Source organism: Cervus canadensis, chromosome 1 (assembly GCF_019320065.1).
Source record: "Cervus canadensis isolate Bull #8, Minnesota chromosome 1, ASM1932006v1, whole genome shotgun sequence".
Taxonomy (NCBI): Eukaryota; Metazoa; Chordata; class Mammalia; order Artiodactyla; family Cervidae; genus Cervus; species Cervus canadensis.
This window is the reverse complement of record NC_057386.1, coordinates 100359419-100384071: the sequence shown is the minus strand read 5'-3', so window position 1 is coordinate 100384071 and position 24653 is coordinate 100359419. Positions and strand designations below refer to the sequence as shown.

General features: G+C 41.0%; 1 protein-coding gene across 7 annotated transcripts in view; it reads left to right on the top strand.

The window, feature by feature from the left end:
• The window catches only part of GUCY1A1 (guanylate cyclase 1 soluble subunit alpha 1), a 63960-nt gene that overhangs the window by 25963 nt on the left and 13344 nt on the right, over window positions 1–24653 (top strand). For 2 of the 7 annotated variants that reach the window (XM_043487772.1, XM_043487766.1), the window contains exons 2-8: window positions 781–924; window positions 4490–4881; window positions 11647–11708; window positions 16057–16115; window positions 17455–18164; window positions 20176–20661; window positions 24437–24580. In XM_043487772.1, coding sequence (XP_043343707.1) covers window positions 4624–4881; window positions 11647–11708; window positions 16057–16115; window positions 17455–18164; window positions 20176–20661; window positions 24437–24580 — 1719 coding nt within the window. In that variant the 5' untranslated portion in view covers window positions 781–924; window positions 4490–4623. The remainder of the gene's footprint in view (window positions 1–780; window positions 925–4489; window positions 4882–11646; window positions 11709–16056; window positions 16116–17454; window positions 18165–20175; window positions 20662–24436; window positions 24581–24653) is intronic. The other 5 variants (XM_043487761.1, XM_043487763.1, XM_043487799.1 and 2 more) reach the window with 3 other exon arrangements.

Sequence of the window (24653 nt, the reverse complement as noted above, 5' to 3'; positions counted from 1 at the left end):
GATTTTTGAAATTCTATTGAACAATTTTTCAGCTTTAGAGGAATGAAAACGTTCGATGTTCTGAATATTAAGCTGCCTTCTTGACATTTGTTTATGAAGATGGTTGCCACAATTTGGGTGGGACATGCACACTTTATCCTTGAAGTTCTCTCTTCTTTCAGCTACTGTTCTAAATCTGGACTTTGGAATTTAATCTTAAAACACATATTTCTTGAATCACAGACTTCGGTGTGGCTGGGTGCTAAGCCTGACCTGTGACCTGTTGTAAAACAGGCTTTCTGTGTGAGAAAGTACATATGGGGTGCTTCCCCCCACCCCCAGGTTTTTCACATGTGGAAAACAAGGGTTTGTGCTTAATTCTTTCCTTAGAGATTAATGATGGAGTATCTCATTACCTACACAGCAATGCATCCTGGTTATTTTAAAAAATTTTATATTGGAGTATAGTTGATTTATAACGCTGTGTTAGTTTCAGGTGTACGGCCAGTAAACACTGATACATATACATATATATATACTGCTTTTGCATCCTGGTTATTGATATGAGGTCAATAGACGGGTCTTTATTGTCACTCTAGAGGAATTAATCACTTACCAGTAAAAGGAGAAAGCGTTCAGTCAATTTGGAGGCTGTTTAATCATCAGCCTGGGGGATGGCAAATACCTCTTTGAATTTCTGAGAATATCTCTTCCACTGCCTGCCAAGGCCTTGTCACCAAATTTATCACTTCAGTTCACTTGTTTTTTTCCCTCCCATGTCACTACCACATCTACACCCAGCTCTGTACTGCATTCAGGAACTGACCCAACCATTTCTGAAGTTGCTGCTAATGCTATACGAAAGAATCGTCACTGGTTCCCTTGAAGAGCATAGTCTGTCTTCCTGGCAACCTGGCAAATGACTGACAAACACGACTTTCCAAGGTATTGGCATTGGCTGCATCTGTTCGTAGTGTAATTTCATCAGCTGCACAGACGAGGGACGCTAATTAGTTTGTTGATACATATGTGATTTAATGAGACTAAACACTTAACTGATCTTGAAGTAAGCACAGTTTGTTTCCTGTTGCTGTTTTTACTTTAATTAAAAAAAAACAAAACATGTTAGGCACATTGGCTGGAAATCAGAGCACTGTGTCATCTTGGAGAAAAAAGAATTTCCAGGAAGTCTGACTGGTCAGTTGTGTCCTGCTCTAATGAGATTGAAGAGACGAGGATAAAATATTGGGTTTGAGAACAAGGGTTGAAATCCAATTTAAATGGAAGATTAAGCATAATGGAAGAATTTTCATAAACTACATTATGTCGGAATCCTCAGTGCAATACTAAAATTATAATATGTACCAGAATAACTGATTTTAGGAAGAAATTCCAGACCCGCATCAGCTCCAACATATAATCTTCTATTTTTATGGCCTTTTTTAAGTGCCCTCTTCTCTAGTTATTATATTTTTATGTAACTGAAACTATGACATTCAATTAATACAATTTTTCTTCCTAAAAATTCACATAAAATAATGGTATTTTGATTTTTATTAATAAATATTTATTAAGAATTATCTACTAGACTCTTAATTACTTTCAAGTTGTGCAAAACCGAATCCAGAGAGGTTCTCTATTTTGGGAGTGGGAAGAGGTGATGAGGAAGTAACTCTAACCCCATGGTTAAAATTACATTTGTATTAAAACGCTTCATCTAATTTGCTTAGCTTTTTGCAAACATGAGTCAGTACTATGGCCTGTGCAGCCTGTTTTCATGGGACCATGTCCATGATCTCTCCTCTGTGTATCTGCTGCAGTTGGCAGAGTTGAGGTGTTGACCACAAGCTGAAGTGACCCACTCTGCCTTTATGGGGAGGTTGGACCCCTGATCTACACCATGCCAGAGGACAGGAGTTAATAAATAGTAATAGGTGGTACTCTTGCCAATGCAGGAGACATATGAGATGTGGGTTTGATCCTTGGGTGGGAAGATCCCTTCAAGTAGGAAATGGCAGTCCACTCCAGTGTTCTTGGCTGGAGAATCCCAAAGACATAGAAGCCTGGCGGTCTACAGTCCATAGGGTCACAAAGACTCGGACAGGACTGAAGTGACTTAGCATGCATGCTTAATAGTGTTGTTGAGAAACATTAAAGACTAAGAAACAGCTACTTGTAGAACTGAATCTTAAACAGATCTTGGTGGAGAGCTGTAGATCTGCAGGTCTTTCAGAATCCAGTAACTGGTCCTCCATCACCAGATCACCTCTGGGCACCCAGCAGCCTTTGAGACAGACCATGCCCTCTTCTCTGCTGGCAGAATATGGTTTCTGCTCCTTAATGCTGAAAGCATCTCCCTTTGTACCTTCCTGAAGATTCATAAATCATGTATGAACAAGGATTTGGGGTTTGACTTTAAGAAACAGAGTCAGGTAGGTGAAATCTTTGAAAATGACACAAATGAACTTATTTACAAAACAGAAACAGACACACAGACCTAGAAAACAAACTTAGGGTTACCAAATGGTTAAAGGGGGAGGGATAAATTAGGAGTTTGGAGTAAATGTATACCTCTGACTGATTCATGTTGAGATTTGACAAAAAAATAACAAAATTCTGTAAAGCATCTATGTTTCAATTAAAAAAATAAATACACACTAAGGGAAAAGAATCTGAAAGAATAGATACATGTATATGTAAAACTGAACTATTTTGTTGTACGCCTGAAACTAACACAACATTGTAAATCAACTATACTCCAATATAAAATAAAAATTAAAAAAATAAAAATAAACAGAGAGTTCCAACAGTTTCTTCTAGACTGTCAGCATCCATCATCTTCCCCAAACCTGATAACCCAGCAATGCCCCAGGGGCTGTCAGATGTGAATTCAGCTTCCTTATTTGTCCCAGTTTGGAAAATGAATTGTCCATTGTTCTAAGCCTATCAGTAATTTATCTGTGACAAATTATAAGCTGATGTTATATACATTAGGAACATACTGAGAGCACTGAGGTGCATAGAAAAGACACAAAGTAATTGAACTCCAATTCCAAAGACTGAAGTATAATCCTTTATGCTGGATGATTCAAGTACCACCAGCCAGCGAGCAGGATAATTACGTTCTTGTTTGCTTTCTAATGTAAACTTATAAACCATATCTTCGAGATAAATTAATTCTAGTGTATAAACTAAGCCTGATTGTTTAGAAACAAGTGTAACTTAATAATCTATGAGTTTGAGTTATTTGAAACCCATTGGCTGTGGAATCGATGGACCTATGTTTGAACCATAGCTCTTGCACTTTCTAGCATTTCAAATCAAAGATGACACAAACGTTGAGCCTCTGACCCACTGGTGATAAGAATACCTATTTCAAGTGGTTGCTGTGAAGCTTAAATGTAAATACAGGGTTCTTAGCACTGTACCAGACCATGTGTTCTTTTTCCCTCTTTTTTGAGTTTTTTGATTTTCCAAGTATGGAAATAGTCGGTGGACCCAGTTAATCAACATCATTGTATTGTTGACAAGCTGAATTTACAACCAGATGGTTCCACTGAAAAGTTAACTAATGAGACATGAGTTGTGAATTATGGAGACTCCATTACAATATCAACAAAAACAAATGTACAGGGGAAAATTAGCAAGAAGGGTCATGCTCCTGACTTTGGGGACTCCTAGGAAGAGAGGCCTTCTTGGATTACTCCAGCGTCATCTGGATTTGGATTCAAAGTCTCCTGTAAATCCAGTGGCCTATTCTTAGGAATCAGGAGTCTTTTGAAAAAATATTATTTGTTTTTCATTTTGGTGATATTTTAAATATATTTTACTATTTGAAAAGATAAGTGTCTTTGGCAGTAATCATTTCAATTAATTTTTTCATATAAAAGACAATGTTTCAGATCTAACAACATATACTTGGGCATCATTATATACATTTTTTCTTTAGGTATGTTTAGGAGACATTATGCATGCTATTCTGATTTTTTAGAAAATACAGACTAATGAGAATTTAGTAGTATCAGCAGTGATATGACATAGTTTTAGACCCAGCTTCTGTCATAAAACCACAATATTTCATCCTTGTGGAATCAAATGAGACCAAATGGGCTATAAAAATGGGAATCAGTAGTTTGTGCTAAAGACATTTTGGAGAAAATTATATTCCATTTGAAAAATATTAACATACAAAAAGCAAGTATTTTTCTAGTATACTAGAATGCACACAGGAGAAGGAAATGGCAACCCACTCCAGTATTCTTGACTGGAGAATCCCAGGGACGGAGGAGCCTGGTGGGCTGCCGTCTATGTGGTGGCACAGAGTTGGACATGACTGAAGTGACTTAGCAGCAGCAGCAGCAGAATGCACACGTAGGAATAAGATCTTTACCAAATGTTCCATCCATTTATAATGGACATTTGCACCAGAATTTTTTTTTTTTTAACTTGAAAATGACATAGGACTGTATGGTCTTCACTTTTTCATACCTGTATTTTTCTTTTTCCATAGGAATACAGAGTCACTCCTCTTTCTCCTCTGACCTTCTGCAGCCCCTGGACTCCCTGGTCACCAACATCTCTGGTCCACTAGTGGCTTCTGTGTGTCCATCCTGGTAAAAAGAACCAAGCCCAGGAGCAATCACCATGTTCTGCGCGAAGCTGAAGGATCTGCAGATCACAGGGGACTGCCCCTTCTCCCTGCTGGCCCCGGGGCAGGTCCCCAGAGAGCCCTTGGGGGAAGCCACAGGGAGTGGGCCAGCAGCTACCCCAGGGCAGCCGGGCATCTGTCCAGGTGTCCCTGACAAGAACCCGCCCGGAAGGCTTCCCCGGAGGAAGACCAGCCGCAGCCGGGTCTATCTTCACACTTTGGCAGAGAGTATTTGCAAACTGATTTTCCCAGAGGTGAGTGCCTGCCCTTTCAAGATCTTACTGACATTTTGAAAATGGTAATAGGGTGTTTTCCTAAGGAAAATGTGAACACTCGCTTTCTCACTTTCAAGGCTGCAGTAGATGTAGACAATTTGACAATTTTCTGAAAACATTTAAAAACATTTTTAAAAAGCAATCATTTTCTTAAATTGTGTTTAATCTTAAAATGTTTACAGTCTTGCATTCTTTTCCAAAGCATCCTGCACTCTGACAAGTTTTATGACTTTGAGCAGCTGTTTCATCCTCTTGGCCTCAGCATCCTTATCTGAAAATAGACACACTGACAGTCCCAGGTCCCTAGAGTTTGCACAAGCATTAGGTGAAATAATCCACAGCTCTCACCACCCACCAAGGCCCATTAGTTACTTATGGATGGCAAGCTATTTTTTTTTTTTATAGATTCATTAGCTGTTTTTTTAGAGCTAAATTCCTTGGAGAATAGCTTATTCTCTGCTGGGTTTCCCTCATCTAATTCCTAAGAGCATAATCTGTTCCCGCCAACTTGCTGAAGTGGGGAGACCCCCATCCCCCGCCTTGTTCTGCTGGGTTGGTCAGGGTCACAGGCCTGTTCATGTCACCCCTGTCACCAGTTTGGACGTGTCTTGGTGTAGGTCTGTGGGCTGCACAGCCTAATGCTGTTTTGAGATCTGGAGCCCCACTCTTAAAGGGATTCAGGAAAGACAAACACTGTATAGTCTCATATGTGGTATCTTAAAAAACAACAATAACTCATAGAAAAAGAGATCATACATGTGGTCCCCAGAGGCAGAGGGGGGGGAAGGGGTTTAGAGGAAGGTGGTCCCAAGATGTTGGAAGATAAAATAAATGAGTACCATGGGTGTAACTCATGGTGACCCTGCCATCCTGTGTGGTGTGTAGGAAGGTTACATCCTCTGAGTTCTCATCACAAAGACAAAGATTTTGTTTTCCTTTCTTTTCTTTGTGCTGCATCTATATGAGAAGATGGATGTTAGCTGAGCCTTATTGGGGTCATCATTTCACACTAGATGTAAATCAAGGTGTCATGCTGCATGTGTAAACTTAAACAGTAATGTATGTCAATTATTTCTCAATAAAACTGGGGGGAAAAGAGAAAACAAGAAATGCTGGGGACAGGCCATAGACCTAATTAGGTAAAATATATTTGGAATAGACAGGGCTTGTGGAGAGCTCCTCACCCCATGGGGCTAAAGAGAAGACCACTGAAAGTCTTCATGGTGTGTGTTCCTCCCTCTGACAGTGTTCACAGTTTTATGCAAATTCACTTAGCCTAGGAGATTGGGCATTGAAATAATCAGATTCTGGCTCTCATAATTTATTGATGATTTTTAATTGACTCCACACCAACCCTTTGCCTTGTGAGAAACACTGGAGGACCACAGGCTGCTGACTTTTAGGACTGGAAGGACCTTCAGGGGTAACCTTGTTTCATTCCCAAGAAGGACCCGAGAGGCTGAGTGACTTGACCAAAGTCACACAGCCTTTGTAGGATACAGCAATTACTGCTGTCAGCAATATGGGCTCAACTGGCAAAGAAGAGACTTGAAGCTTGAAGAATGGATAAATTAGAATTGGCAGGAAGTTGAGGGAACTTATTTCAAATGTAAGATAAGCACAGTAGTAGACTGGCTAGTGGCTTTTGAGATGGAAAGATTTAATTACTGTCTCCCCACTCCAGTCACCAGCAGCCAGTGTTGGCTGGGATGAGGGATGCAGCTCTTCCCGGGCAGTTGCTTGGTGTCAGTCTGGGAAGCGGTTGGCACCCTCATTTCCAAGGGCAGAGCATGGGGATGAGCAGATGGTGAGGTTGGGAAGCTGGAGAGCAGCCATGCTTTCCCCAGGTCCTGTCATTACCCCGTTGGCTTCATTATTTTGTCTGATAAATTCTGAATTCCTACAATGGAAGTCATGCATGTATTGGAATCTCTTTTAAAAACATTCAGAATATCAAATATATGCGTCCTTATTTTCCTTTATTTAGGATAATCTGTGTCATTTGTTTGCGGGCTCACAGGAGCTTTGGGTGTGCTGTCGTGTAGCAGGGAAAAGCCAGGCTGAGGACTTCAGGAGGCGAGAGGGCTGCCCTTGACCTGAAGAACCAGGACTCTTTCCCACAACTGAGGCCGTTTTCATTCACGTTTCAGCGAACATCCCAGGGCCGGATACATTCATGCTGAATAGCAACCAAACTAGATTACTTCATCAGCTATTCAAACACCTAGGTGTCTTTGATTAAACAGGGCTTTTGTAAAAACTGATCTTTTTTAAGTGGACAGATTTAATGCTTAACCTACTGTTCAATTTCAGTCCCATCAGTAGCCCAAAAGAAGAGACTCCAGAGAGCATTTGATGGCATCCTCGTTCTTGTTTTTGGTAATTAGATGTAAACTCCAGTTATGTTTTATGGGGGGCAAGTATTATAGTTTGTTATTCTTAGCAAATTTAGAGTGGGAGATGGTATTCCAGAGTCGTGGAATCGTAGGTTACAAAGGACTTATAGCTCATCTAGTGCAAGCTTTTCATTTGTTTGAAGAAATTAAGACACGTAAAAGTTAGATCACTTGCTTTAAGATAACTAGGGGAGATGGAATGGTCTCTGCACCTCATTCATAATCTGTTGCTCTTCTATTATATTATTAGCTGATTTTTCATAGAAATTCTCCCCAATAATCCTGTAAGCTCCTCAAGCAGAGTGTTTTTTTAAAATAACTGCATCATGATCTTAGCTACAGTTATAGCAAATCAGAACCCATTTCCTGAAGTGAATCGAGTCACAGATGCTTATATGAGGGCTTCTCAGGTGGCATTAGTGATAGAGAACCCACCTGCCAATGCAGGAGACATCAGAGATGCGGGTTTGATCCCTGGGTTGGGTAGATCCCCTGGAGGAGAACATGGCTAACCCACTCCAGTGTTCTTACCTGGAGAATCCCATGGACAGAGGAGCCTGATGGGCTACAGTCCAGAGGGTCGCAAAGAGTCAGACAAGCGGCTGAAGCGACAGCACGGCACACAGCAGCCCACGCTTATATGAAGGATCTTATCCCAAGTCAAACACCTTGTAGACTAAGGGGATCTGAAGGAGCTCCTGAAGCTCTGAATGTGTTGTGAAATACTGGGTTGCAAGAAGAAAAAAAGTATTAGTATTCCATTATCCTTATGAGATAAAATTTCCTTGGTCTAGAAGAACATTAAGAACTATAGAAAACATCCCATCCCAGGTCCTGCCATACCCAAAACCTTTCAGTGACTTTTCTTTGCTCTTACATAAACATAAGCTTTCTTAATGTAGCCTTTAGGCAAAAAGAAAAAAATGCAGAAAAGTTAAAAATCATCTGAAATAGCAACTAATCTATAAACCAGACCAATGAAATTCCATTCAGAGTGTTCCCAGCAATACTGGATCAAACGGCAGTTGCACCTGAAGTGTTAATATACTAGCACCTCCAGGGCCATCCTGCAGTCATTGATTCTGCATCATGAGGCATGAGATCTCAGGGAAGTCGAGTCCTGCTCCTGACTTTCTTGTGATCTGCATCATCTCAGGGTGTGGGCTCAGAATGTGTTCGAGAAGCCTTAGGGCCAAGGTAGGAAGCTCTAGGCACCGGCAGCCTTTACCAAAAAATGTTTTGTCTGAAAAACTTGTGGGTTTTGTTTTGTCTTGTTTTGAATTTATAACAGTATTCCAGAGGAGCAATGGTGTATGATGAAAGCAGACACCAAAGCCTGTTTAGCTGTAATATCACTAACGTATGCTGCTACAGCTTGGCTAGGACTTCAGAACTTTTTACTTAAAAAAAGCAAATTCTTTTTTAAAAAAAAAATTTATTGGAGTAGAGTTGACTTAGAATGTTGTGCTAGTTTCAGGTGTATAGAAAAGTGAGTCAGTTATACATATACATGTATCCATTCTTTTTTCAGATTCTTTCCCCTTATAGGCTATTACAGAATATTGAGTAGAGGGACTTATGCTATACAGTAGGTCCCGAGTTCTGATTCAGCATAGAAAGTCAGGAAGACACCTGTTCTAGGAACTCCAGCAATGAGAGAGGGACCATTTGTCCTTTCTTACAATGACAGCATATATGTTAGGAGGAAAGGACTAGAAAAAGAAGTTCCTGGTGGCAGTGGGAAGGAAATGAAAGACCAGGAAGAATACAGACTGAGAATAGTAAAAATGTGTCCTAATGTTTAACCAAAAGGTCAAGAGGAGGAGAGAGGATGGTGATATTTCCACTAGTACTCGAGGTGAGGAAGGAGAAAGTCTTCAGGGGCAGAAATGGATGGATTTTCTTTCCTTGTTGCCCATCCCAAGTTCCTGGTCAGAGCAATAAATCATGTATAGGCAAATGTAATTCAAATTATTTTAACTTGGAAATAATATAAATTGTGTTTTCGAGCAAGCTGCAATGGTAACATCTCTGTACTGAATTATATTGAATTATATTATATACTGAATTATATTGCTTCACTGATATAGATGTTACAGACTAAGCCTTCAGGACTTGGAATGGCTGACAGGGGAGATGATGTGCATTCATTCATTCCTTTCTCCCTTCATTCCATCAGTATGTAGGTAGCATCTCCTGTGACCAGGTACTTTCTAGGTGCCTGACATGCAGTGGTGAGCTAAACAGATCTTCCCTGCCCTTTTGGAGTCTCTATTCTAGTGGAGAAGACAGAAAATAAGAAAAAAAAAATGTCAGGTTGCAAATGCTTGAAGGACAACCAAGATCTTCTGTGCAGGCAGTGACCATCATGTCACTGATGACCCCTCTTCGTTATAGTGGCTCAGCTGTAAAAAAATCTGCCTGCCAACGCGAGAGTTGTGGGAGACGCAGCTTCTATCCCTGGGTGGGGAAGATCCCCTGGAGGAGGAAATGGCAACCCACTCCAGTATTCTTTCTTGGGAAATCTCATGGACAGAGGAACCTGGTGGGCTACAGTCCTTTGGGTTGCAAAGAGTCAGACACAACTGAGCATGCACACATGTACTCACTTTCTGTCTGAATAGGTTTTAGAGAAGGACAAAACTCCCAGCAACCCAGAGTTTCGTGGGTTTTCATCCACAAAGACTTGCTGGTGTTTGTGATTCCAGAGTCACTCTCTATGAAGTCAAAGCCCCTTGATGGGGTGAAGCTGATACTGGCAGTCTTAGATATAACTGATGGGAATGCCAATGGCTACAAACTTTTATGAAATTGATCTGGAAAGAGCTACTGAAAATTGAGCTGCTGAAAATTCATAGATTTTAAGGATTCCACTTAAAAGAATATAACCTATAGAAATAAAAAGCAGTACATAAGGATAAGAAAAAAACAAACAAAAATGCCCTTGAGATATTGAAGCCTTCTTAAGCACCCTAGGCTGTCTGCTCCTGCCTCCTTTAGAGTCTCAAGTCTAATGTTTCCTTCTTCCTTCCCTGATTTAAAAGAACATGCCCTCATTTCCTTTCCTAAACCTGCTCTCTGCCTGCTAGGCAATCACCCTTTGCCACAGGGTTCTGGGCCCTTGCTCAGAATCTGCCTGCTGGCCTGGCACTCTCCAGCCCTTCTTTCTCTCTCTCCTTATCTAAACCATCATAAAAATTGGTATATGGGTAAATTTAAGTTCTATTTTATTTCTTTTCAGCACTTGTATTGTCTTTCAAGAAATTTCACGTTTAAGTTCTATTAATATATGCTGTTTAGAAACCAAAAGTTCTTTTCATAATTTCATTAAAACAGAAACTTGGTCGATTTTGCTTAACTTTACTGTCTCACTTGACCAGTGGAAAGTCTAAGAGGGATATAAATAGTTCTTAAGGAAAAAGGAATTTCACAACTTGGGACAGAGCCAGAGAATTCTCCACTGTCCTCTGGATAAACTACAGAAGGCGGCTGTATACACATGCAGATACATAGAATTTTTTTTTTTATGGAATGTAAAGAAGTTACCAATGATTTACTTTCTACTTATTAACTGGTTAGGGAGAGCAAGCTGCTAAGAGATATTGTCAACCAATATTTAAAATTATGCAGGCTTACATACAAGTATTTTGCAATCTAGGAAGATTCATGAGATACTCAGAAATCAGTAAAAGAGAAGAACACTGTAAGTATTTTGTGAAGATTGTTTGTTCAAGGAAAAGAAATGAGTACAAGTTTGGGGAAATCCAAGATTTGTTTCAATCAGTAATCAACTGAACTCGGTGACAGATTGGATTTAAGGGATAAAAGAAAGGGAAGAGACAGATGCTTGGAGTTTCTAGAGCAGGAAGAGACAGGAATGATACATGAGCAGAATGTGAGACTGTGGGAGGGTGGAGGATCTCAGCATGGGGTAGGGGGCTGCTATGGGTCTGTGGAAGGAATGAGGGTCTCCTGGCTTGACCCCCGCTGAGACTGAAGTCCTGGCTGCGTGTCCAAGGGATTTCCTGACCTGGAGGAAGGGGTGCCTGACTTCACCAAACTGAGTCTCTTGTGTGATACCAGCTCGGTGGCTGTCAGAACCACCCACCAGGGGCACAGCCCACATCCAGATTCAAGTTCGTTTGAGTCCTTGGCTTCTTCCCAAATGTGCGAGCCGTTGAAAATCAGTCCTCTTTTCCACAGGGGTAGTTCAACTACACTTGTCATTAAAGTAGCAATGCTTCTGCTTCTTCCTGACAAGCTCTCAGAAGAAATTTTCGTGAAGTACGTATCTTCAAGAAAATGATTATTTAAGGGAGTGTTTAAAACTTTTCTTTTCAATTTTCAGTTTGAGCGTCTGAACCTTGCCCTTCAGAGAACATTGGCAAAACACAAAATAAAGGAAAACAGGTAAATTGAATTATTTCAGTTGCATGAATCTCCTCTTACAGTCACTGACACAGCTACTAATAACCAGTGCTTAGTGGTGTATCGCATATATGAATCATTTTGGTATGCCAGGAACTGGGCTAAGCATTTTAGCTGCCACTAATCTGAAAGGAAGTGTGTTCATTTTTCACAGTTCATATGTCACTAAGCTCAGGTTTCTATAAAATGTCTAGAATTTTATAGCTGTTTAGGAAATTGCAGAACGGATTCAAGGCTGGGTTTTTCAGAGTCCATGATTTTAACCATGTTACCCTGGGCTGCTCCATTTAGTAAACTCCCCAAAGGCCTATTCTTTTCTGCTAGGGTGTAATTTCTGAAATATTTAACAAAGTGAAGGCGTGGATCAGAGCAGACTCCTGCCTGAAGAACAGTGCCAAGAATCTGGGGCCAGGTCCCAGTGCAGCCTGCCTGTCCCCTCGCCCCAGCCTGAGCCACAATTTTTAAAAATTCATTAATTTATTTTAATTGGAGGCTGATTACTTTACAGTATTGCACAGGTTAAATTTTTAGCTCCTGCATCAGAAGGGAAGGATGTGGGAGCAAGAGGTGGGCAACTCGGGAGTGGGGCGACAGCTGGATCAGTCCTTACGGAAGTGTTTCAGTATTTTCCTAACTAGCTTGGTTATACTGATTATACTGATATTCAGATACCTGTTCTATTCATACTTTTTCTTCTACTCTGTCTTTGAAATTTTCTTTAAGAAAGCTTTCTGTAACAGTTTCATATATAAGGTGAATTAAAAAAAACTAAACAAACCCTGATTTTTAGAGTTCATTTTACAAATACATCTTGGCACATTTACTGCTGGCTCATTTTCTTGATTTGGCTTTGTTTTGGTTTCCCAGAAATGGAAGGATTATTTGCTGTGTAAATACTACAATAAACACTTGCGTTCAAATTTCAGAGTTGAATTTGCAATTTTTGCAAACCAGTACCCTTGTCGGGAATATTTTATACATTCATCCATCTGTCTGCTGCTCAGGAGGGGATCATCTGCTCTGTGAGTTTTCTGGGCTTAATTTCGCTTGCTGACTAACTGGTCCCAGGCTGCAGGCGGCAGGCAAGCCAAGAAGGGGTCAGAGACAGGTCCAAAAAGAGAGTGTGAATCTATGTGTCTGACAGAAGCTGTGTTTGCAGAGTGATATGGACAGCATTCCAGGAGCCTCTGACCTTAATTCTCAGTCCGGCTGATAAGATAGCCAGCAAGTCCTGGAGCTGTGCTACTGTGTCTGTCTGCCTGAGGCCTTGGCAGCCAGTTGACTCAGAATTTATTCCCAGGGCTTGGTGTCCTGAAATGTGCCTAAGCTTGATGCTGATATTCAATTAGGATGTGCTCCCAGAGATGGAGCTCTTTAAAAAAAAAAAAACAACAACAAACTTAAACCTTAAAGAAATGGTTTTATTTGAAATTTTGAAAAATCTTTTTACTTCTTCTTTGACTTCTTAAAGAGTTGATCATACTTTTAAATTGTCCTAATGATTAGACCACTGTTGAAATAAGAAGAGGGACTTTTTCTCTTGTGAGACTGCCTGCTGATGATGCCAAATGGCTTGTCTCTGCTTTGTTTCTTTAATTCTTGGCTATGTTGGGCTTTCCCCCCATCTTTCTGGCAGGTCGGCTGCCGTTTCTACTGAGGTCAGTGTGCTGACTGCTGAGGGGAACTTCACTTTCCCGCCCACCACCATTTTTAAAATTTTAAATTTGTTTATTTTTAAATTGAAAGATAACTGCTTTATAGAATTGTGTTGGTTTCTGCCAAACATCAACATCAACATGATGTTTCTGCCAAATATCAGCCATAGGTATACGTACGTCCCCTCCGTCTTGAACCTCCCTCCCATCTTCCTCCCTATCCCACCCCTTTAAGTTGTTACAGAGCCCTGATTTGAGTTCCCTGAATCATCCAGCATACCCACCACCAGTTTTAAGTGAATGAGTTTTATACATTCATTATGATACCCTTTTGGGTTGGTTTCAAACTTTTGCTTTTATCTTTTCCTAGTACCTTTTGATCACATCATGTGTGAACTCATAGCTGGTGTATGTCTGCCTGTGTGTATAACACACTTCATTTGTTGGTGTACATGCAGACATATACCTTCTTTTAAAAAAATTTTGAAGGTAAAGTTAGGGAGCTTATTTTGAATGTCACTGTGTGATGTTTCACTTAGCTAAGCTTTGCTTGGAATTGGCAGAAGAGTTCTCTGAGCAGCTTTAGGCTAATTCTTAAAAAAAAAAAAAAAGATGCTTAAATGAGAAGAAGGAACAAATCTGAAGACTGACTAATATAGTATATAACAAGGGGTTGGGGGTATCTAATTCACACTAGATGTAATATCATAGCCTGATCCCCAAGTTATTTAGATAATAATATCTTTCTGACTGTTGTTTTTCAGTCGCTAAGTCATGTCCAACTCTATGTGACCCCATGGACTGAAGCACTCCAGGCTTCCCTCTCCCTCACTATCTCTCAGACTTTGCTCAAACTCATGTCCATTGAGTCGGTGATGCTATCCAACCATCTCATCCTCTGTTGCCCACCTTCTCCTCCTGCCCTCAATCTTTCCCAGCATCAGGGTCTTATTCTAGTGAGTTGGCTCTTCGCATCAGGTGGCCAAAGTATTGGAGCTTCAGCTTCAGCATCAGTCCTTCCAATGAATATCCAGGGTTGATTTCCTTTAGGATTGACTGGTTTGATCTCCTTGTAGTCCAAGGGATTCTTAAGAATCTTCTCCAGCACCACAATTTGAATGCATCAATTTTTTGGTGCTCAGCCTTCTTTATGGTGAAACTCTCATATTCAAACATGACTACTGGAAAAACCATAGCTTTGACCAGATGGATCTTTGTCAGCTAAGTGACGTCTCTGCTTTTTAGCATGTTGTCTAGGTTTGTCATAACTTTTCTTTCAAGGAGCAAGCATCTTTTAATTTCATGGCTGCAGTCACTGTCTGCAGTGATTTTGGAGCCCAAGAAAATAAAATTTGCCATTGTTTTCACTTTTCTCCCATCTATTTGCCATTAAGTGATGGAACTGGATGCTATGATCTTAGTTTTTTGAATGTTGAGTTTTGAGCCAGATTTTTCACTCTCCTCTTTCACCCTAATCAAGAGGCTCTTTAGTTCCTCTTTACTTTCTGCCATAGAGTGGTATCATTTGCATATCGGAGGTTGTTGATAATTCTCCCAGCAATCTTGATTCCAGCTTGTGATTCATCCAGCCCAGGATTTCACATGTTGTACTCTGCATATAAGTTAAATAAGCAGGGTGACAATATACAGCCTTGATATACTTGTTTCCCGATTTTGAACGGTCTTTTATCTCATATTATAAGCAGTATACCTTTATGTGATCAAGTAGCTAGTGGCGTGATTTTCCTTGTCAAAATTTTTTCTTTTGTAATTTCTCTACATGTATCATGCTTTATTGAAATATGTTTGATATAGTATTTTCAACTTATGCCTATTTGTGATCTTGGCTTGTCTAATAGCAAACTGAACCACAAAATAACTTGGGTATCTTTTAATATGCTTTAGTAGTTTTGTAAATTTGATTTTAATCAGTTACCACTATCAGAAATCATCAAAAAAAAATTAAGCAAACATGAATCAGCAAGTTGCCCAGTTGAAATTGCAAAAACCTTCTATCAGTCAAAATGTATGCTATTATCATATATCATTAATCATATATATTAAATTATATTAATTGTTATTAATATATAAATATATTATAAACTTCTGTGCTACTTAAAGCAGTTCAGTAATTGAATAAGGAATAAATTTCTTTAGTTACTAATTTTAGGTCAAGGATAAAAGTTTAATGTGATGGTGCCTGATAGTTAAATATATAGAACCTAAAACCTAAAAGTAGCGTATTCTGTGTATTTGCTTTAGAAAATAAATAAGGACTTACTTAGAAGTGAAATCCATCAGTAGGTAGATTTTTCTTCTTGGTTGGTTTATCAGAAAAGCCCATCCTGATTTATTATCATCCTTGGCCATTTTGTACCACAGCGTTTTCTGTCAGTACAAACCTCTGTCCTATTAGCTTATATGAAGTTAGTTTCAGAGGTAACTATACTTTGTAAAAAGTGATGAAACAGTCTAGATCATGTGTATTTGGGCTTTTCCAACATTGATTTGGTTTGTACATGTCACTGCTCCTTTCCTTTAAACTCGACTGTCAAGATTTGCCTCTACAGAGAAGGTAATTTAAATTATTTTCTGTCATCATTTCTGTATGTTATAATCTGAAATTCTAGCATTCATTTGTCAGTTTATAATTTAAGATGTTGAAATAATTTCAGGAAATCTTTGGAAAGAGAAGACTTTGAAAAAATAATTGCAGACCAAGCAATTGCAGCAGGTAATAGAATTAAGTATGTGAAATTAGGAAATAATTTGTTTATAGAACTATTTCACCTTTAAACTAAAATTTTCTATTCCTAGAAAATATTTACCTGGCGAACTAATATTTTCTTTAAAATATTCATGTTTATTTGTTGGTAACATCCAATGTGAAATGTTTAATATCATGTTTTGTGTTAATGTAAAGAATAGCTCTTTTTCATACGTATACCTTTGTTTGACTTCAAACGTTTCCTTTTCTTACAATGTTTATTTGCTGAGAAATAGATAAAGCTGCCTGGCAGGCTGATGCATAGACATTCATATGCTTTGGCCTTGAACTTAGTAACTAAGTGTCCTTCATTTATGCATGAAAAGTTCTACTCAACATAGTAACAGAAGTAACTTTTTAAAGGTTGGAAGCAATTATGAGAAATTATGAGAAATGTGAGCACTGCTCACATATTAATACTTAGTTTGGAAGAATCAAGCAGACGAGTGACTTTGTCATACTCTCCTTTTCAAAGTTTGAGTACATGGACCAACTGGTAAGGTTTTTTTGAAGTAGAAGATTTGAAGAATTTGCTTCTGCTGCTGCTGCTGATGGCTGACGTGCACTGAACCCTCTCTCTGGGTCAGGCACAGTTCTAACATGGCCCACAAACACCACAACAGTGCTATGAACAGGGCATCCATGTTTCCCCTAAGTTACAAATGAGAAGAATGTGATACAAAGAGTTTAAAGAATAAAGGAGACTAGCGAAGGAAGAGTTGTGGAAAGTAAATGATATATTCCCAACACATTTTTCATTCAGGTAACATTACACAACAAGAATGCTATTTTGCTCAATAATAATAATAATATTTATTACTATTATAATTTATTACTTTATATAATCTTGGGGAAAATGACAAAATTGAATTTCACCACCAGTGATAGAAATTAATTCTGTATCTGATGCTTATGTTCCAAGGGGGCTAGTACCCCTTAACAACATGTGCCACTGTTTCTGATGTTAACAAGGTGGGAGAACTTCTTTTGAAAGAGGCTTAACCCTGTGATTCCAATTGCTCTTTTATAGTTAAGTTTCAGGGTGATAAAAAGTCATATCTTATACTCAGCTGATCATTCTTTCATAATTAACCAATTCGGGTTTATATTTGGAGTTACTTGAATTTTAGAAATGAATTTATGCAGATAATTTGGACAAAAATGGTTAATTTTGGTTGGAACTCTTATTAGCAGATATAAAGCAAGCTAAATTGTCAGATTAGGTGGTATTAAAAACAGTAGTAAAAATACAGCCCTGCCAAGATGATGCTTATGATATGGCAGAAAATGTGTTCTGTGCTTTCAGGAGTTCCAGTGGAGATCCTCAAAGAATCTCTTGGTGAGGAGCTTTTTAAAATATGTTATGAAGAAGATGAATACATCCTAGGTGTGGTTGGAGGAACCCTGAAAGATTTTTTAAATAGCTTCAGCACTCTCCTGAAACAGAGCAGCCACTGTCAAGAAGCAGAAAAGAAGGGCAGGTTTGAGGACGCGTCCATCCTATGCCTGGATAAAGATCCCAATATCTTACATGTTTACTATTTCTTCCCCAAGAGGATCACTTCCCTGATTCTCCCCGGCATCATTAAGGCAGCTGCTCGCATACTGTATGAGACGGAAGTGGAGGTTTCCTCGACGCCTTCTCGCTTGCACCAGGACTGCCGTGAGTTCGTGGACCAGCCCTGCGAGCTCTACTCCGTCCACGTCAGGAGCGCCCGGCCACACCCGCCCTCTGGGAAGCCCGTGTCCTCGCTGGTCATCCCCGCCTCGCTCTTCTGCAAGACCTTCCCTTTCCATTTCATGCTGGACAGAGATATGAGCATCCTGCAGCTTGGCCACGGCATCAGGCGGCTGATGAGCAGGAGAGATGTGCAAGGGAAGCCTCATTTTGATGAGTACTTTGAGATCCTGACCCCCAAAATCAGCCAGACCTTCAGCGGCATTATGACCATGCTGAACATGCAGTTCTTGGTGCGAGTGAGGAGGTGGGACAACTCCGTAAAGAAATCTTCCAGGGTAAGAACAGTTGTCCTGTTGTGATATGGGATCAATGATTTTGCTTTTAAAGACTGGGTGTGAAAAATGTAAAAATATACTGTATCAGTCCAGAATATATTAAACATTTTTTAATGTGGACCGTTTTTAAAGTCTTTATTGAATTTGTTACAGTGTTGCTTCTACTTTATGTTTTTTGGCTTTTTGGGTGAAGGGAATGTGGGATCTTAGTTCCCTGACCAGGTTGCGGAGTCTTAACCACTGGACTGCCAAGGAATTCCCCAAAATTTTTAATAAAATATTTCTGTTTAAAATAATTCTAAAATACTTCAAAGGCTGGAATAAATTTAAAACAAGATTCTTTGTGCATTCATTTGCTTGCTTACTTAAGGCATTACTTCACAAATATTTTTTGAATGCAATCTACCTTTTAAAATCTTTGTGTGCTGTGTTGTGCTAAGTCACTTCAGTCGAGTCTGACTCTTTGCAACCCTATGGACTGTAGCCTGCCAGGCTCCTCTCTCCATGGGATTCTCCAAGCGAGAATACTGGAGTGGGTTGCCGTGCCCTCCTCCAATGGGATCTTCCCGACCCAGGGATGGAACCCACGTCTCTTATATCTCCTATATTGGCAGGTTGGTTTTTTACCACTAGCGTCACCTGGAAAATATGGAGTATTTTATAACTGAATTATAAAAATACTTATGTAAAAATATGGCTTCGATCATCACGAAATAGCTGACTTAATTTGGATAATAAGAGGATTTCTACAACAGAGAAACAAAAATGTCTTGTTTCTTAGAGGAGGCAACTAAATGGATTCTTAAGTCAATATTGAATAGACATGGAAAAAATCAATAACTTGTTTGATTAACTGTTAGAAAATGTGGGAGAAAGCGTTCTGCTCTCATCTCATAGTAGAGAACCATGCATGATTTAGAAAAGAAGTTTGGAAATCACAGTCAGTAGAATAACTGAGCTCATAGAAAGGCTCACGACGCACCTGACTTCTGGATCCGGAAGACACACTCTCTGTCCTCCCAGATGGAAACAGCTTTATTACTTTTTCTGATAAACACAGTACAGCTAAATGTTTAAAAATAGGTAATACTTTAAGATGTCCATTGCAAAATCAAAAACATTATGTACATTTTTGTTTAAAACAAAAAAGCTACTTTTTACAGTTCTTTTTTTTATCAGTAAATGATATCTGTGGGTGTCCTTCCATGTCATTAGACACTGGTCTCTTTCACTTTTTCAAAGGCCGTGTCGTATCCCATTGTGTGGTCGTCCTGTATTTTGGTTAACCGTCCACTGTTGAAGGACGTCCAGGCTGCTTTTGTGGCTCTGTTTCGTTAACACGTATGTACACATCTGTCTCCTTCACACACGTGAGCCTGTGACCCGAGATGAGCACGTGAAGCCCCCTCACCGAGGGGTCCTGTGCACCCTTCTGCTGATGGCTGCTGCAGAGAGAACATTGGAGCAGAAGCATCAGTGTGGCACGTGGTGAGAAAGCTTGGAAGCAAGAATTTGGGGCATTGTTGATTGAAAATCATGATTTCTGTGCAAACTATGATGCTGGGAAAGATTGAGGGCAGGAGGAGAAGAGGGCAACAGGGGATGAGATGGTTGGAAGGCATCACCAACTCAATAGACATGAGTCTGAGCAAACTCTAGGAGACAGTAGAGGACAAGGAAGCCTGGTGTGCTGCAGTTCATGGGGTCACAAAGAGTTGGACACGACTTAGCGACTGAACAGCAACAATTCTCCAGTATATTCTCCAGATGTCTGCATGCATTTTAGAGCTCATAGTTAAAGCACAAGAGAGCCGATTGTTTTTGTCAACAAGTAGAAAAAACTCAAGTTTAAAAACAAAGCTGAGGGGAGCGGGGGACTAAGATCCTGCAAGGTGCATGACTTGTTCAAAAAAAAAAAAAAAAAGAAGGGATTATCACTGTACCTGTTTCCTCACTTTTTGTCTGTTGGGAACGTGAATAAGCTGCAAAGCTTGGTCCTCCTTCTCCACAGGTGATGGACCTCAAAGGCCAGATGATCTACATGGTGGAGTCCAGCTCCATCCTATTCCTGGGCTCGCCCTGTGTGGACAGACTGGAGGACTTCACGGGCCGAGGGCTGTACCTCTCCGACATCCCCATCCACAACGCGCTGAGGGATGTGGTGCTGATCGGGGAGCAGGCCAGGGCCCAGGACGGCCTGAAGAAGAGGCTGGGCAAGCTGAAGGCCACGCTGGAGCAGGCCCACCAGGCCCTGGAGGAGGAGAAGCGGAAGACGGTGGATCTGCTGTGTTCCATCTTCCCCAGCGAGGTGGCGCAGCAGCTGTGGCAGGGCCACGCCGTGCAGGCCAAGCGCTTCGGCAACGTCACCATGCTCTTCTCGGACATCGTGGGGTTCACGGCCATCTGTTCCCAGTGCTCCCCGCTGCAGGTCATCACCATGCTCAACGCACTCTACACCCGCTTTGACCGGCAGTGTGGAGAGCTGGATGTCTACAAGGTAGGCGGCCAGGCCCCGGATGGGGAGAGTTGGGCGTTGGGCCAGGAGCCTGTCCTGGGAGCAGGCATCCTGCCTTCATTGTATGGGTGTCTTCTGGCTCTGAATCTGCTCAGAGATGATTATTCCAGAAAGGACAGCCACTGTGTCTTTCCACAGAATGCAGGGTGACAGTGAGGGAGTGGGCTGCCAGACCCTCAGAAAGGTCACGTTTTAAATTCAGTGAGCCTGACACTTGGACTGTGAAAACTGAGATGAATTGGTTTTGTTTTGTTTTCTTTTTTTTTTTTTAAGTATTTATTTTTTTGGCTGCTCTGGGTCTTATTTGCAGCATGTGGGATCTAGTTCCCTGATCAGGGATTGAACCTGGGCCCCCTGGATTGGGAGCTTGGAGTTATAGCCACTGGACCACCAGGGAAATACCAAGACAGCCTGTTAAGCCTGAGATGTTTCAAAGAGGGAGGATGTAGCCTTTCCATCTGCAAAAGTAAAGAAGCAGGAGGATTACATGAATTATCTTCCGACAGATTCATTCAGTGTAGAGTAACAGGATGCTTTTAACGGTCAGAGAACAGAAACCCAAATCACCTGCTTGTCTGGTGACCAAGGGCAGGAGACGGCCTGTCTTCAAATCTCGTTTTCTGCCTTGTTTGCTGTGTAAGCAGAGAAAGTGAAACAACCTTTTGCATTTCTGAAACAGAGGATATAATATCCATTCACAGAGTTTATATGCATGAATAACATGCTTTATGTCCTGTAATCTTCATGAACAGAGCTCTTATAAAGATTACGGTAAAAAAATATCTGTTATTCATCAGCCAGCAGGGTTGACTGAGTGCTTGCAGGGTACCAGGCATCATTCTAGGCTCTGGGGATGCACAGAGATTGTCCCTGAAACATAATAAACTATTTTTAATGTAACTGTTATTAATGTTTTCATGTAACTGTTTTTGTATGTTTAATGTGTAACAGTTTTAATGTAACTGTTACTAATTGTTAATAAGGGGATTCCCAGATGGAGCTAGTGGTAAAGAACCTGCTTGCCAATGCAGGAGACATAAGAGATGCAGGTTTGATCCCTGGGTTGGGAAGATCCTCTGGAGGAGGAAACGGCAACCCACTCTAGTGTTCTTGCCTGGAGAATTCCTTAGACAGAGGAGCCTGGCGGGCTACAGTCCATGGGATCACACAGAGTTGGACTCGACTGAAGTGACTTAGCATGCATGGTTAATAAGAGAACCAATGAAGAGATTCTGCCTGTTTCCTTAGAAGTAAAACGTTTTCTTATGATTTAATGTATTTTACATAGTTCTCAGCATTGGCTTGAAGAATAAAGCATGCTTCTCATTTATGTGGCTTGAATCATGTTTTAATTTGCCACATAAAAAGCTGACATTTCAGAGCTTAACCTAACATGAAATAAATAAATGATTAAAGAGGAAACAAAAATTATTTATGGGACAACATAAGCCCTGCTTGGTTCCAGTCTAGATGCTCATGGTGAAACTTTCTCTTTAAAACATTTCTAACAGGAAATTCCAGACAGAGCTGTATTTCCCTTGGGAAAAAAGAGGTCCATGTATAATTAAAGATAAAATAATTGGCTTCGGTTAGGTTAAGCCTGATGGCCTCTTGTGGAATTCACTGTATTTATTTGTAGACAGCTGATGTCTTGAGAAGGTCTCTTCTCAGAACTGTGAGGAGGTCTCGCTGTCCTCTGCAAACTGCCCAGCTGCTCACAGAAGCCGCCCACTGCTGCACGATGCTCCCTGCTGAAATGTTTAAAAATGTCGTCACTCCTCTCTAGCGTTCAGAACCTTACTCCTCATGGTGAGGATGGGGCGCAGAGTCCCCTGGGGACCTGGCTGCTGTCCCAGCCAGTGAGTCTGTGTCCTCGTTTCACCTGCTATTCATGTCGACGCTGTGTGGAAACACTGGAGATGCTGTGAATAAACGGGGAGGGGGCCTCCCCTCAGAACACACTTAAGATACGGAGTGTGTTCCCATCACCGGCTCACCTGTGCCTGGCTGGTTTCTGCGGAGCAGCAGGGCTTGTTTATCCCAGTCCCCAGGTGGACCAGGACTCCATTCAGTTTCATTTTCTTTCTTTCATTCTTTTGGTCATTTTCCTGCTTATTTGATTATTTATCTAGTGGTTTAGCATATCCTTACTGGTCCTCCAGAGTTTGCCAGCGTGGTGAGGGGTGGAGTCCAGTCCCTGTGATGAGTCCCAGAGAAGGGAGGGGGCAAGGGAGGGACACACAGATAGGGGACAGGATAGACTCCCTGTGACACCGGGGACGCCATGCCACGCTTGCCAGCGCAGGGGCTCCAGCAGCACCGATAATCAGCAGGGCTGAGGGGGCCTCTCCCCCTACTGAGTACCTCTCTGAGCCCTGTGACAGCTTAGCCCCGAGGCTGAGAGCATCTCCGTGTGCGTGGCCGAGGTGATGCTGTTGGATGCTGGGCTCACTCACTGGTGAATATCCTGGGCCTCAGTGGTGGAGGAGTTGATGAGACAGCAGACTCAGAGAGCTTGCTTTCTACCAGGAAAACAGAAAACAAAGGCGTGAATTCACAGCACCCCAGATGGTGTGCTCTCTCTGGAAGGAAATAGAGCAAGTGCAGGGGAGCTGGGTGAGGGGATTTCACGGAAGTGGTTAGAATCGCCTTCCTTGCAAGGTGAGTTTTAGCAGAGCCTGAGGAAACCAAGGACATGTCTAGTGGTCACCTGCAGGAATACTGATCCAGACAAAGGAATGACAAATGTTTGCTATGTTCGAGGGAAAACAGGAGGCCAGCAGCTTGGGACAAAGTGAGCAAGAAAGAGAATAAGGAGAAGGATCAGGATCAGGGGCAGCAGAAAGGCAGGACAAGAACTTTGGGGCATCTTAAGGGCTCTGGCATTTATTCTGAGTGAAATAAGCAATTGCTGATGTTGTCCCCCTTTCTCTTCTCTCTCACCTTCACCCCTCCAGATTGTCAGCTTTGGATCAGAACAATGATATGATCTAGGTTACAATAAGAATTTGGAGGAGAAAAATGCACCTATTACAATTTGGTAGCTTATTTGTGGATTTAAATGGACTGTTAGCTTTCTATATTCAGCATGACAAATGAAAATCACTCGTAACAACAACAATCATGACAATAATAATAACTGATCAATACATGAAATTCACAGCAGAGATTGATTTCCGATAGCTTTCCAACCACCATTGTCTCTGCCTCCCGCTTGACATCTTAGTCTCTGTGCTTTATGGTTAATATTCGTGTAGACAGTTTATCATTGCTATGACAGCACCCAAAGTTATTTTGAAAAGTTGCAATGTCAGTTTTAACCTTAACTATATTCATAGGACCTTGATTCAGTAGTGACTTTGTTCAAAGCACTGTATTTTATGCTGAGAGGATATATCACCCAATATCTCAAACATATTATAATAGATTCAAAGTATGTCATTTGCTTCTACAAACTCCATTTTACATGGTGCGGGGAGAAAGAGGTGCAATGATGTAGGGGAATCAGTGACAAGTCTGGGAGCAGACACCCCTCCTGACACTGTATTCACAGCAGGGTGCTGCCTCTCAGCTTAGAAACCTTGTGAATTTCCTGGAAAGAAGAGCCTTTTCCAAGAGTCTGTGATTGACTCTGATGTTCCATTGGCCCATGAAGCTGAGATTTCTGCTTCATGATATAATTTCTGCTCTATGATGTACACTGTGATGCTTCCTAGGTTTTTTTTTTTTTGTAATGTGGAGAATCTGTTGTGCATAGGTGGAGACAATTGGAGATGCATACTGTGTGGCCGGGGGCTTACACAAAGAGAGTGACACCCACGCTGTTCAGATCGCGCTGATGGCCCTCAAGATGATGGAGCTCTCTCATGAAGTCGTGTCTCCCCATGGAGAACCCATCAAGGTGAGGCTGATCACGTGTTGTTCAGGAGATGTCACGAGAGTGAATGCTGGTTAGTTAGTCTTGCTGTATCTCA